This window comes from Chiloscyllium plagiosum, chromosome 5, assembly GCF_004010195.1.
Source record: "Chiloscyllium plagiosum isolate BGI_BamShark_2017 chromosome 5, ASM401019v2, whole genome shotgun sequence".
NCBI classification, from domain to species: Eukaryota; Metazoa; Chordata; class Chondrichthyes; order Orectolobiformes; family Hemiscylliidae; genus Chiloscyllium; species Chiloscyllium plagiosum.
In genome coordinates, this window is record NC_057714.1 from 79,809,691 (window position 1) to 79,825,217 (window position 15,527).

At 44.6% G+C, this 15,527-nt stretch overlaps 1 protein-coding gene across 6 annotated transcripts in view; it reads right to left on the bottom strand.

Annotated features, from left to right (window-relative positions):
- Positions 1-15,527, bottom strand: part of c5h10orf67 (chromosome 5 C10orf67 homolog) — a 309,052-nt gene that overhangs the window by 250,206 nt on the left and 43,319 nt on the right. For 5 of the 6 annotated variants that reach the window (XM_043690454.1, XM_043690457.1, XM_043690459.1 and 2 more), the window contains 2 exons: positions 12,175-12,318; positions 9,716-9,790 (listed from right to left, as the gene is read on the bottom strand). In XM_043690454.1, coding sequence (XP_043546389.1) covers positions 9,716-9,790; positions 12,175-12,318 — 219 coding nt within the window. Of the gene's footprint in view, positions 1-9,715; positions 9,791-12,174; positions 12,319-13,790; positions 14,079-15,527 lie in introns of all 6 variants that reach the window. The other variant, XM_043690460.1, reaches the window with a different exon arrangement.

Below are 15,527 nucleotides of genomic sequence, written 5' to 3' on the forward strand. Positions count from 1 at the left end.
GAATACCTTTGACAGAATTTTGTAATCCGCATTCAACAGTGAGATTGGTCTCCAATTTCTGAGTTCCTCCTTCTCCCCCTTCCGCTTGTAGATGAGGGTGATGATGCCTTTCCTCATGGATTCACTCACGGTACCTGCCTGAAGCATACTGACATACACCTCCAGCAGGTCCTGGCCAATCAAGTCCCACAGAGCGGAATAGAGCTCGACTGGTAAGCCGTCGCTTCCGGGAGTTTTATTCTTTTGGAAGGACTTGAGGGCCTTGGTCAGCTCGTCCAGAGATAACGGCTGGTCCAGCCTCTCCCGTGTTCTGTCTTCTAAGACCTCCGTGATAGAGGACAGGAACGACTGGGAGGCCGTGCTGTCGGTCGCGTCATACAGACTGGCATAGAAGGATTTACTGATCCTCATGACGTCAGCCTGAGATGACGTTATCGAGCCATCTTCTTCCTTCAGGCTGCTGAGCACGGAGCTCTCTTTGTGCACCTTCTGGAAGAAAAAACGTGAGCATGTCTCGTCCTGCTCAACCGAGCGGACCCTGGACCGGAAGATTATCTTGGAGGCCTCCGAAGCAAAGAGCGAGGCTTGCTGGCCCTTCACCTCCTTGAGGTCCTCCGTGACATCCACCCCCATCGTCTGCAGCAGGAGCAGGTTCTGCATACTTTCCTGAAGCTGGGACAGTTTTCCCCGCCTCTCTCTCGCCTCCTGAACCTTTGAGGATGAAGAACCTCTTGATGTTCCCTTTAACTGTTTCCCACCAGTCCACTGGGGACTCAAAGAGGGGCTTCACGGTTCTCCGACCTGCATAGTCCCTCTTGAGCTCCTCAATGTTTCCCGGGGTCAACAGCTTTGTGTTCAGCTTCCACATTCCCTTACCAGCCCGCTGCTCGTCTTGTAGTGACAGTCGGCCAGCAGGAGGCAGTGGTCAGAGAAGAACACCGGCTTGATGTCGGTGGATCTGACCGAGAGCGTTCAGGACACAAACAGGTAATCTATCCTTGAGCAGATAGACCCGTCTGCCAGTGACCAGGTGTATCTACGCTGCGCTCCGTCTGCAGGGGTGCTGAAGACGTCGTGCAGCTTGGCATCTTTTACTGTGTGCATCAGGGCTCTGGACGTGGTGTCCAGTTTACTGTCGCCCCCGCCGGATCATCCATCTGCATCAACGATACAGTTGAAGTATCCGGCCAGAATGACCGGCCTGGCCGTAGCCAGCAACAGTGGAAGCTGCTGCAGGACGGCCAACCGTTCACTCTTACCCACTGGGGCGTACACATTAATCAGTCTCAGGGGAGCATTCCTGTACATGACGTCGGCAATGAGGAGGCGCCCGCCCACCACCTCCTTAACCTCGGAGATGGTGAAGTTGCCTCCTCGCAACAGGATACTCAGGCTGGAGGCGCAGCTATCATTGCCCCCCGACCAAACTGACGGCCCATGGGCCCACAAGCTCGACCATCTCCTGTAGCTGCTGAGGTGCGGTATCCCACATTCCTGCAGAAACAGGAAGGCCATCGTAGAAACACATTGCGTAGCCGATTTGATGCTACGCACATTGATGCTGGCAATTTGTAACCCCATTTTAACACTTTCCATTTGCTGCTGGTCTTGCCCCTCTGGGGTAGCTGTGTGCATTCCCTGGTGACGGCAAACTGCTGGACCCTCCCAGGGCTGAGGTAGCTGTCCGGCTCCATCTGTGTGCATTCCCGTGGTGACGGCAAACTGCTGGACCCTCCCAGGTAGCTGTCCAGCTCCACGCTGGAGCCATTTCCCCGCTCTGGTGTCTTCGGGTCAGGCCCAGGTTCCGCATAGTTCAGTTCTCCATCTGACAGCAGGGCTGTCACAGGACCGCTGCTCCCAGTTACCTGGTGCTGTGGGCTGGTGGGTACCTCTTGGTTCTCACCGGGTGGGGGGAGGCCTTTACCTGTCTTTTCCTGTTTGGGCGTTGCTGCCCTCCTTTTTCCCCACAGCGCTCTGTCTCTTCCTCTGGTGACGACCCTCCTTGCGCCCGTCCTCACCGTCGGAAGAGCTGCCTGTATCCTCGCCGTGTAGGTGTCGCTTACCCACTCGCTGGGTGGCTTTGGGAGGTTTCCTCTTCCTGCTTTTCACGGTAATCCAATCCTTTGCCTCCTTTGATCCTTTCTCTTCCATTTCCTCCGTCTGTCTGAAGGAGCTTGGATTGGCTGCTGCACCTCCCCGCTGTCTGCCATCTGCTCCGCTACAGCCCTTCCTTCTGGGTGCCTCCAGACACCGTTCCCGTGCTGTTTTGTGGTACCTTGCTGGTCTTCGTGTTGCCACCTCTGGCCATCTGTGCGTAGGTGGCAGCCCCTCGTCTTGGGCAGGCCTTGTACAGGTGGCCTGCCTCTCCGCACAGATTACAGTTCTTGGCCTCCTTACATTCCTTGGTCGGGTGGCCTTCCTGCTTGCAGTTTCGGCAGACGGTCACCTTGCAATCCGCCACCATGTGGCCTGATCTCCCGCAGGTTCGGCACACTTTCGGCTGCCCTGCGTATGTTAGGTAACCTTCTGCTTCCTCCGATGGCAAAGCTGGAGGGTGGGTGGAGGATGTTCCCACTGGCATCGATCCTCAGGGTTACCCTGACCTGTTGTTTGCTGGTCCAGATCCCGAAAGGATCGGCCACATCGGTACTCTCTCCCTCTACCTGGACGTATCTTCTCAAGAAGGTCAGGACATCCGCTGCTGGGACGTGAAGGTTGTACATCTGGATTGTTACAACCCGACTCCTCTGCGCAGAAAGCACACACAACGGGACCGCCGACAAGATGGAGAACAGAAGGTCCCCTTCCTTCTCCTTGAAGGCCTTCAGGAGCTGCTCGCAATTCTTCACGCTCCTGAAGGTCACATTGAAATAGCCTGCCGCAGGGAAATCCTGCAGGCAGTACACATCCGCTGCTTCGAACCCGCAGCACTCCAGCAAAATCTTCTTCACAAACACCGTCTGATCGACCGGTGTGTGCTCCTCCACCTTCTTCACAGTCACCCTGACTGTGTTGCGAATGCCCTGGCCAGGGCTGCGAGTGGCTGCTGAGGCAATAGTTCTGAGGTTGGCTGGTACCTGAATTGGCGTTAGGCCGAAGCCAGCATAAAGATCCACCAAGAGCAAGTCAGCACAACCAAACAATCCTCCAACGTCCAATCACGATCCAGCGATGGGATCCAGCGATGGTCTCCAGCAGCTCCGACGACTCGCAACACGATCCCCGTGGTTTCTCCCCCGCCAGCACACGTCCGCTGCGTCGAACCGACAGCACTCGAGCAGAATCTCTTAATGGGTGGAGTGGTAGCAAATCATATGGACAGCCAAGTAACTTTAGCTGCAAGACCCAGTGTCAGGCAATTGTGGAGGAGGTCTACGCAAATGCACTTTTCCTTAAGGTCAACTTCCCTAACCCTACCGCTTCCTGGCCTCATGAACCTGGTTCTCTAACTTCCTTGTTGCAAATCCTGAGCCTTGGCTTACTCAGGCACCTCAGTGTGGTGGGAGCAGTGACCATTATTACGGACTGCCACTGCTGTGACTGAAGAGCTGGCAGCCATCCGATTGGCTATCAGCTCTGTAAGGCAGAACTCCTCCCAATAAAGCGATGAATCCTTCCTTAAACCAATTAAATGCTACTTCAAATGTTAAAATGTTGCAGAGTAAACAATGACATACAGAGCAAATGTGGACAGGCTCCCCATTACATTTTAGCTAGGTCAAAGCAGGAATCATGGCGCTCAGAACACCCAGTTCATAATCATAATGTCGCAAATAGTGGAGTTTTCTGCTCACTTGAATAGCATGGGCAATTATGAGAAATTTGAGAAAAAAGAGTAAAAATGGAATATCAGTTTCTCAATGTCAAGAAAAATGTTCCAATTTCCCTCTTTATAATTTAAATGGTGATTTCTAAATCTCACTAATGAGCAACATCTACCTTATTTCCATGCTTTTACATTACATTAACTGATCTTTCATCATTTTAAACAGCTCCCAATTTTCCTCATCTTTCTTGAGAAACTAGACAGCAGTGTTAATTCCCGACATTAAAGTCCGAGTGGTTATCTAGCAGTAACAGCTCACTATTCACTTCTCCCGGCATTCAAACAACTGTCTTCACCACAATGTCCCTGCACTCTCTATGGATACTTTCTGTCCAATTCTGTTGTTCTCCTCAGCATAAAGTGTTTTCTCTTGACAAAAACAGGTCGCATTTGAAGACAACCTTTCTTTCTGCCAATAATCTATTTTCCCTGTAGTTTGTATACTTATGTGTGTAAAAGTAGAGTCTATTAGTGAATTAGAGTTTTAGTTACTATAGCCATATGCCAATGGTTTATATCTGTTTATACAGTCTAATTACTTGTAATAAATAGTAATTTTTGAATGGAAATCTGGTCCATGCTTTATATCAATCTTGGGCTAAAAGTCTGGAAAATTAGTGCACCTTTAAAAAAAGTGTTAACATTTTGTATGACTCCCGGAATAACAGAGCTTGATTTGTGCACACAATCCCAGTGGGTTGTCGCAAAATTTAGAGACTCATTTGGGATTTGAATTGGATTTGACTTGGATTGGATTAGGAAAAGATGTAACAAGGATTTGGGTGTGGTTTGGTAAATAATATAGGTGAAGTTGAACATCACGCTTTGAACTGAATGTGACATGGCGTGAGAAACAGCAAAGGAGTTCCTAAAGATGGCACAATTGTTGATGGCAGTGTCAAAGGAAATCTCAAATCTAAGGTTGATTGATTAATTTGGCAGGTAAACTGAGATAGCATTTCCTAAAAAGGCAGAGGTAACAGAAATACTAGCACAGACAGCGTTTGGATTTTAAAAAAATAAAAAAAGAACCAAGAGGTGGCATGGTAGCTCAGTGGCTAGCACTGCTGCCTCACAGCGCCAGGGACCCAGGTTTGATTCCAGCCTCAGGCGACTGTCTGTGTGGGTTTGCACATTTTCCCCGTGTCTGTGTGGGTTTTCTCCGGGTACTCAGGTTTCCTCCCACAGTCCAAAGATATGCAGGTTAAGTGAATTGGACATGCTAAATTGCCCATTGTGTTCAGAGATGTGGAGGTAAGGAGCACTAATCAGGGGTAAATGCAGAGTAATGGAGATTGGGTTTGGGTGAGACACTCTTCGGGGGGTCGGTGTGGACTTGTTGGCTTAAGGGCCTGTAGGGATTCTAAGATTACTTCAAGTGGTAAAATGTTGGAGTCAGGTGATATTCAGTGAAGAGACTGGAGCGTAAAAAATAGAATGAAGAAACTTGAGATGGCAGAAAAAATAAGAAAAGAGCAGCAAAAGAGAAGGAAAGGGAGATAAAATTCAAAAATAGAACTGAGAAAATTAGAATTAGAAGCACAAGGAAAATGAGGAGAGAAAATGACACAGTTGAAACAGAAGATGTCGGATGCTTTTGAAGGCTTTAGGGAAAAGAACCTGAGTCATAACTAAAAGCTCAGTAAGAAATATTTAAATTGGCACAGGCGCTTCTGAAACTCGAGGAAGATGATGTGGAGGCATTCATCATGTCAGGAGAGAAAATAGCTAGACAAATGAATTGGGAAAAAGTGGACTGGACATTGCTCATGCAGAGTCGAGAGCAGGGTGCTGGAAAAGCACAGCAGGTCAGGCAGCATCCGAGGAGCAGGAGAATCGACATTTTGGGCCAGAGTCCTTCATCAGGAATGAGGCTCATTCTTGATGAAGGGCTCTTGCCTGAAACATCAATTCTCCTGCTCCTCGGATGCTGCCTGACCTGCTGTGCTTTTCCAGCACCCCACTCTCGACTGTGATCTTCAGCATCTGCAATCCTCACTTTCTCCATTGCTCATGCAGAGCAAGTTAATGGATAAACAATTGGAAATTTATGCTTCAGTGTCTGAGGAGGTTTGTCGGGTTTGTGATGCAGTGAAGAAAACTATATTGGTTGCATTTCAGTTAGTGCATGAGGCTTATAGGTAAAGGTTTTGGAATTTATGAATACGCCTCAGCAAAGCTATATTAAACTCAAAGTGTTAAGCAAAGTAATATTGACAAATGGATTAGAGCATTACAAAGTGAAATCATTTATGAAACCCTTAGAGAGGTTATTCTCGTACAATTTTTAAAAAAAATTACTTCCTTTTGTAGAAAGAATACATGTTGAGGACCAAAGGTTTGTAACTAGTGGCTGATGATCATGAGCTAATCCATAGGACTAAAGATTTTTTCCATGACCCTTATAAATTCAAAAGGAACAGAAAATGGAAGAGTGAAAGGAGGGTAAGTCACCAAGGTAAAGAATGGATACTGGGAATTCCTGAAAGTCTCCTCAGATCAGCAGTCAAATTACTGAAGTTGGAGGTGAAAATTGATGGCAAGGTCTTTCCATTCTAACAAGGTGGGACACATTTGTTTGGAATGCTGCATGTTGAAAGGGAAATCATAGGAGCTTTTGGAGTTTGCAAAAATGAGTCTGAAAAGGAAATTCACAAGGAAATGCCAACAGATCAGATTATAGCTTTAAGACTATAAGACTGTAAGATGTAGGAACATAAGTAAGTCATTCAACATGATTCTATTCCACCATTCAACGAGATCATGGATGATCTGATAAGCCTGAATTCCAATTTCCTTCCTTCTCTCCATAACCCTTGATTCCATTAAGGATTAAAAGTCTGCCAGAGCCTTAAATATACTCAATGCTGCAGGCCTCAGAATCCATATGTTCAATAAGGTCGCCTCTCATTCCTCCAAATTTGAACGAGTACCGGGCCAACGTAGTCAACCTCGCCTCATAAGACAATCCCTCAACCTGGTATGAGTTGAATGACCCATCTCTGACTGCATCCAATGCCAGTATGCCTGTCCTTAGATAAGGGGCCCAAAACTGATCACATTATTCTTGTAGTCTGACTAGTGCCTTGTATAGATTTAGCAAAACCTTCTCACTTTCATTTTCCATTCTCTTTGAAATAAAGACCAACATTTGATTTGCTTTCCCTACCAACTTAGAAGCTAGCTTTTTGTAACTCATGGACGATGATTCAAATCTTTCTGCAGCTTTCTGCAGTTTCTCTATTTAAATAACATTCAGCTCCTCTATTCTTACTGTCAAAGTGCATAAACTCACATTTTTCAATAGTATATTCCATCTGCCAAGTACTTGCTCATTTGCTTAACCTGGCAGTGTCCCTCTGTATTCTTTGTGCCATCCTCACCACTTACTTTCCTACATATTTTTGTCATTTGCAAACTTGGTTATTGTACATTCACTTTCCTCATCAAAATCATTGATAAAATTGTAACTAACTGTGGACTCATCACTGACTCCTGCGGCATACCACTAGTAATGGGTTGCTATCCTGAAAATGTGTCCCTTATTCCAACTCTCTGTCTTCTATTAGTTAGACAATTCTCTATCCATGCTACCTCCTCCAACATTAATGTGTGTTATATCCTGTACAGAATGAGCAGAACAAATCCAACCCAGACAATTACACCTCATCAATTGACTCTTGATCATCAGTAAGTGATGGAAAATGTCATCAACAGCACAACCAATCTACACTTGTTTAGCAATAACCTGCTCACCCAGTTTGGATTCTGCCAGGACTAGTCAGTTCCTGATCTCATTACAGCCTTAGTTCAAAAATGGATAAAAGAGCTGAATTCCAGAGGTGAGATGAGAACGACTGCCATTGACATCACAGCTGCATTTGACTGAGTGTGGCATCGAAGCGCTTGAGCAGAAAATGGGCAGACAGGTGGTAGATAATTTCAATATGTAAAAATGCGAAGTGATTCATTTTGATTGGAAGAACATTGAGAGACAATTTAAAACTAAAGAACACAATTCTAAAAGTGAGTGCAGGAGCTGAGGGACTTGGGTGTATATGTACATTGGTCATCAAAGGTGGCAAGATAGATTGTGTTTCCTGATAAAGGGCTTTTGCCCGAAACAACGATTTTCCTGCTCCTAGGATGCTGCCTGACTTTCTGTGCTTTTCCAGCACCACTCTAATCTAGACTCTGATTTCCAGCATCTGCAGTCCTAACTTTTGCCTAGATTGCGAGAACAGGCAATAAAGCAAACAGTATCTAAGGCATTATTAATAGGGCACAGACAACAAGTAGGAGATTATGCTGAATTTATATAGGATACCAACCACAGCCAGTGTGTTACGTTCAGTTCTGGGAGCTGCAGTTGAAGGATGTGAAATCATTGGACAGAGTTCAGAAAAGATTCACAAGAATGCTTCGACAGATTAAGAACTTCAACTATGAGGACAGTTTGTACTGTTTCTCTTGGAGGAAAGCAGGCTGAGGAGATCTGATTGAGATATACAAAATTGTGAGGGGGCAGGACAGAACAGATAGATAAGGACATTCTATCCCCAATTGTGAACAGATCAATAGAGAGAAGGCACAGATTTAAAGTAATTAGAAAAAGCACTAAATAGTATATGAGAAAAATAATTTTCACACCACTACTGCTGCAGTGAGAGTGGTGTGGGGGTACTTTCAATTGAAGCATTCAAGAGAGTTAGACACTTATTTGAAGACTTTGAAGAGCTTGAGAAAGAAAGTGAGAAAAGGGCAATATGCAAATTGCTCATTTAAAGATTTGGTGTAGACACAATGGGCTAAATGACCTTCTGCATTGTAACAATTCTGTTGTCTATGAAGACTCTGTGGAATAGCACATCTCTGAGGAGAAAACATAATTAGTCTGACATTCTCAGCCACCAGCTCACCAGCATAGAAATTAAAATCTGCACTTGGTCAAACACAAGGAATAAGTGTGCTACAAACATGCAAGGGAGAAGGATAATTTGTGTGACAGTTCACTGGAGGACAAGGTTGTCTATGCGTTCTATTGCAGAGGACTCAGCTGAGAACTGTAATGCCATGTTTGACAAGATGATACTGATAGATAGGCAAACCAAAATGCTCAGTGCACTGCAATCCTGGCACAGAGCCTGTTATTACCATGAAGCATCATGGAGGAGACCAGCTGCAACTTGGCACAGGGATATGCACAGAGTTCAAAGTCTGTCCTTTCCTAGTTAGAATTCATGGCCACTTCCATATGACTATGTGAGAACCCATATGTAATTCAACATCTCATGTCCAATGTTTGTATTTCAGCACAGGCAGAGACCACCCAATAACTAAGTCCTGCAGACTGAGGTTATGACGTTTCTTCTCTTTATAATACAATTAGAGCCATGAAAGCTCAAATTGCAGCCATCTTGACTGTGGATACCAATGCTGGTAGGGGATAATACAGTGCAACAGCAGATGAAGAGGATTGCTGGAACACTACCCTGGAGGAGTGGTTGTGATTTCATTGATTTTTCTCGGACTTACAGCATTAGTGACTTTGCAGTTGCCTGTTTGTTTCCAGTCACCCACACCACTGCCACACATGCTGAAATCTGAAGGCATACTCCCAAGGTTCAGATTGCATGAGGGTTTCCTGCAAGGTAACCTTCAGTCTCTTCCATTGAAAATCAGCAGCCTTCTACCAGTGCCGTTGCAGTAATTGAAGTAGCTTTGGAGCACTGGATCTGATAAAGGCACAAAGGAAAACTGGCAAACTATGGTGCCACAATGCTAAATTTTGGAGTCTTATATTGTAAGAAATGGAAAAATCAGATTGTGCATTAACAAAATAAATAATTTTTAAAAACTTGTGCAAGTTAACGATTTAGTAATACAAACCTCAAATCCAGCATTCATCTTTGCTACTTCATTAGCAAGTTGCTGTTTAAAACTATTACGAAGGACTTCAATTCTCTGCAAAAATTAAAACAAACTAGTTAATTCAAAGAGCAATTCTGCAACAGTACTTTCCTTCCTATTGAGCTCAGGTTGGGACCTCTGGCAGTGGGGCAGTGATGGGGAGTGTGGGGGTGGTCTGGTGCAGCTGTAGGAAGAGAGTGAGGCAGGTTTGGTAGTGGGTAGGGTGAGATTATAAGACTAGGCAGCAAATAAATGCAGGATTGGGTTGGGTCCTGTGGTGTGGCTGGAATTGAGATTGCAACTGGTTGAAACTATATAAAAGAAAACAGTGCCATTAGAGCTCAATCTTGACAATTCCAGTCATGTAGGCCAATTAAGTTGAAGCAAACATGGCTAGACTTAGAAGCTGTGAATAGACAAGCATACAGTTGCCACAGCTGCTTCTGTTACTCAGAGATAATGTTAGTAGATCTGCATCATGCAAGAGATTGTAGGCAATGTTGAGGATGTCCAGCAGCCTATGGATTGGCCATCATTGCAGTGGCCATCGTTGAGTGTTTGGGTCAGTTCCACTAGTGAGCGAGGGAACTTAGGGGCAGTGCAGGGAAGGGAAAACTTAAAAAAGTCAGTAGCATGGTGGCACAGTGGTTAGCACTGCTGCCACACAGCACCAGGGACCTGGGTTCAATTCCAGCCTCGGGCGACTGTCTATATGCAGTCCTTAGATATGCAGGTTAGGTGCAACTGGCCATGCAAAATTGTTCAGAGTGTTGAGGGATGTGCAGGCCACATGGATTTGGCATAGGAAATGCAGTGTTACATGGATAGGGTAGGGGAGGTTGGTCTGGGTGGGACGCTCTTCAGAGGGCCAGTGTAGACTTGATGGGCTGAATGGCCTGCTTCTACATTGTAGGGATTCTATGGTACTGAATGCTACATCAAGTATATGACAGTATCTTGCATTTTTTCTTCTATTCAAGTTTTGTAACAAAAAAAAATCAATGCACATTGGCTCAACATACAGCCATAGACCTATGACAGATGAAAACTAATCACCCCAGTGGAAACAAAGACTTCAGTCAACCATTGCCAGGATATGATCATCTCTATTGCCAAGTGTTCCTGTAGTTTGAGGTAGCAATACTCTCAGAGGTGCAGGTTAACAATAACACTTTTTGTCGTGCATATTAGAACCACAACTTAATTTGCAACAGTTAAGCAAATGGAATAAAGAACTCTCTGTCCTGTTTTCCATTTCATCCTCATCCTTTTAGCCTAAGAAACAGCGCCAACAGTGCCACTAAACAAATGCAACATCAACCTCATCACAGTGTCCTTCAAAATTGTGTCCTTCACAAAGAAGTTCTTCTTCTAGGATTTAGCCTGGAGCCCAACCAACATCAGTGCACAATCAACCTGAGTGCCACAAGCACAGGCTTCACCAAAAATCCACAGGCCTGCATAACCTCCTCAACACTGCCTACAATGTCTTGCATGGTGTAGATCTACCAACATTATCTCCAAGTGACAGAAGCAGCTATAGCAACTGTATGCTTGTCTATTCATAGCTTTTGGGTTGAGCCTATGTTTGCTTCAACTTACCTAACCGATATAACTGGAATCATCAAGATTGAGCTCTTATGGCACTGTGTTCTTTTATATGGTTTCAACCAGTAGCAATCTCAATTTCAGCCTAAGTTTCCTCAGAAACTAGAAGGCTCAATTTTCTTTTAATATTTCCTTTTATAATTATGATATGTCAAAAAAAAGCTTTGAAACCCAGATTCAAATAAACCATAAATTAATCAATAAATTGATCCACATCAAACTTGTAGTTGGTCTGCAGAAATTGACCAAGCCTCCTCAGACATCATCTTTCCAACCCAGCACCACCTGTAAGTCCCATTTCAAGGACTCACTGTCCAGACTTGAGTATATCGCCTCTATTTCAGTGTCACTGAGTTAAAATCCTGAAATTCCATTCTTAATGGCTTTGTGGGTTCACCTAAACAAAACTGACGACAGTGCATCAAGAAGGTAACACTCCACTACCTGCTCTTGGGTCAGGCATTGGTGGCCAGACGTCTCTTGAATAAATTTAGAAAAATTGCTTTATGCACAGAATGAGTTGGGCTTTCATAATAAATGATCACTTCCATAGCCATATCTGTTTTAGTGCAATAATTAATCCATGCATCACTAACAGCTAAAATAAAGACTCAGCATGATTTATGGTGAAACCAATAAACCTCCGAGTTCTACTTGCCCTGACCATATAAATACATAGGAGGGCTTATGCCCGAAACGTCGATTCTCCTGTTCCCTAGATGCTGCCTGACCTGCTGCGCTTTTCCAGCAACACATTTTCAGCATATAAATACATAATACTCCAATATATTTATAACAAACTAACAAAGGAAATCAAATGTAAGTGTTACCTGTAGATACATATCTTGAAGATATGAAGTGTAGTCATTAATTCTATTATATAGGTCTAAAGATTGCTGCTTCATTTTCTTTTCGTAGTCTGCTTTTAGGAGCAATGTTTTGGATTGTAAACCTCTTTTAAGAATGGTAACATCCTGAGTAAGATACAAAGTATTACACATATTAGCATAATACTTTATCACATTAAATTAATTAGTATAAAAAAGGTTTATGACAAATTTCATAATGACCATGCTTTAGGAGGAAACTGGAAATGGGATTCATGAGAATGGCAAAGAGCTAGTACGAGAAAAATTAGTAAGTAGTGTAAAAGGGTTTTCAAAATATAAATAAGGTATAATTCAGAGATGAAGAGAAATTACTTCTCTCAAATGGTTGTGAATATGTGAATTTCACTACCGCAGAGTGTGGTGGTTGTTGGAATATTGAGTACATTTAAGGAGGACATTGCCAGATTTTTAATTACTAATGGTTGAAGGGTTATGGAGATCAGGCAGGAAAATGGAGTTGAGACCAAGTTGAGATCAGGCGAAATTAAATTGAATGATGGAGCAGGCTTGAGGGGCTGAATTGCTTACTCCTGCTCCTAGTTTTTTTTTCAATTCACGCACAAGATGTGCTGGTTAGGGCAGCATTTATTGCCCATCCATTATTGCTGCAAGCACAGTTAAGTGTCAACCACATTGTTGTGGTCTGGAGTCACATATAAGCCAGAGCAGGTAAGGATGACAAATTTCCACCCCGAAAAGACATTAGTCAACCACATGGGTTTTTTTTCCTGACAATCAAAAATGGGCCTGATTAGACCTTTAATTCCAGATTCTTTATTAAATTCAAATTCCACTATCTACCATGGCATGATTTGAACCTTGGTCCCCAGAACATTAGCTGAGTTCCTGGATTAATAGCCTGGCGATAATATCACTGGGCCACTGCCTCCCTCCAAGTCCTAATGCTCTTATTTTATGTCCTAGCTAGCCTGATCCTGACTTCGTGTCATTGTAGAAGTAAAGGGTTAGCTGGCAGTACAACTGTTTCTTAATATCTGCTATACATTGCTGAGACTTAGGGAGACTCATGTCAGAATCTTTTAGGGGTCTGAGAGCATGGATTATGATGACCTATATGTTAGAATTGAGCGATAAGTGTAGTTAGGCCCATGTCAGCACTAAGATTATCTTGATCTATCTTTAATGCTTTCCATAAGCAGCATGACAAGATTATTGCTCAGCAGTATTGATTGTTAAGTGCCTTACTAATGATACAACTCATTACATTAATATTCAGATTCTTACCAAATTTGCTAAACAAGCTAGCCATTGAGTAAACTCGACCAGGAAACCAGAGTGAGCACCTGGCAGATAAAGTTTATGACTTACTCTCAATGACCTCCATGTTGGAAATAGGCACCAACATCACCAGGCATGACCACACATACCCATATCCACAGATGTTGACATCTGCCATGTCACGGCCTTTATAAACTTATTGCAGGATGCACAGGAAACTATCAATATAAGGCTGCAGCAAGCTTAAATACATACTCTCAGCTTATTGACTGGACCTGACTGCATTACCTGGTTATCCATTTGCTTTCATAGCTTACCTGGATGCTCCAGCATTTTCAATTCCTTGCCTTTTTGTACTTTGACCCCCTTATCCAGAGATAACTCATGTTACTGTTATTTTGCTTTGCTGTTTAGCACAGACATAAAGCCAGGAAACTTGTCATAGTTGCCAACAGGCCTCAATCAAGTCAAGGAGAGTAGTCTTCACTCAGGGGTTCCCAGCACAGTAAGTCAAGGGCAGTCCAGGCCTTCTTCCAGGGAGTGGGGAGCGGGGTCACAATCAGGATTCTCACCTCAAAGGTAATACTGAATTACTACTGCCTAAGCTACAGGCAAACAAGAAAAGAAACAAGTCAAGGAATTAAATGCACAGCTCAAAGATTTGTGTGAGTAAAATGAATTTTAGTTAATGGGGCACTAGTACCAGCATTGGGGTAGACAGGAGATGCTCCAATGGGACAAGCTTCAGTTTACAGAGTGTTGTGCTGGAAAAGCACAGCCAGTCAGACAGCATCCGAGGAGCAGGGGAATTGATGTTTCAAGCAGAAGCTCTCTATCAGGAATTAGGGAGTAGCCCAAGGGGCTGAGAGATAAATGGGAGGGTGGTGGGCCTGGGGGTAAGGTAGCTGAGAATGTGATAGGTAGATGAAGTTGGGAGTGAAGTTGTTAGGTCAGAGAGGAGTATGGAGTGAATAGGTGGGAAGGAAGATGGACAGGTAGGACAGGTCAAAAGAGTGGTGCTCAGTTGGAAGGTTGGATCTGGGATAAGGTGGGGGAGAAGAAATGAGGAAACTGATGAAATCCACATTGATCCCATGTGGTTGGAGTCCCCAAGATGGAAGATGAGACATTCATTCTCCAGGCGTCGAGTGGTAAGGGTTTGGCGGTCGAGGAAGCCTAGGACTTGCCAATCTCTGGATACATTGCATTATCCTCTGCCATTTCCACCACTTACAAACAAACCCCACCACCAGGAATATATTTCCCTCCCTAACCCTATCTGCATTCCATACAGACCATTCCCTCCATGACTCCCTTGTTAAATCCATGCACCTCGACCAACGCACCCTCCCCTCCTGGCACCTTCCCCTGCCACCGCAGGAATTGCAAACCTGCGCCAATACAACCCCCCCCCCCACCCACGGGCCAAAGGAGCCTTCCACATCCATCAGAGATTTACCTGCATTTCCACACATGTTATCTACTGTATCCATTGCTCCCCATGTGGTCTCCTCTACATTGAGGAGACAGGATACCTACTTGTTGAACGCTTCATAGAACATCTCCGGGACCCATGCAAGAAACAACCTCACTGCCCTATGGTCAGACACTTTAACACCCCCTCACACTTGGCCAAGGACATGCACCGCAAAATCCTTACCACCCCTGGAGGAAGAAAGCCTCATCTTCCACCTTGGGCCTGCCAATTACATGGGATCGATGTGGATTTCACCGGTTTCCTCATTTCTCCTCACCCCATCATGATCCCAGATCCAACGTTCTAACTTTACAATGCCCTCTTGACCTGTCCTACCTTTCTATCTTCCTTCCCACCTATCCACTCCACACTCCTCTCTGACCTATCACCTTCACCCCCAACTTCATCTATCTATCGCATTCTCAATTACCTTCCCCCAAACCCCACCACTCTCCCATTTATCGTTCAGCCCCCTTGGGCCACCCCCTCATTCCTGATGAAGAGCTTATGATCAAAATGTCAATTCTCCTCGGATGCTGCCTGACCGGCTGTGCTTTTCCAGCACAATACTCTTCGA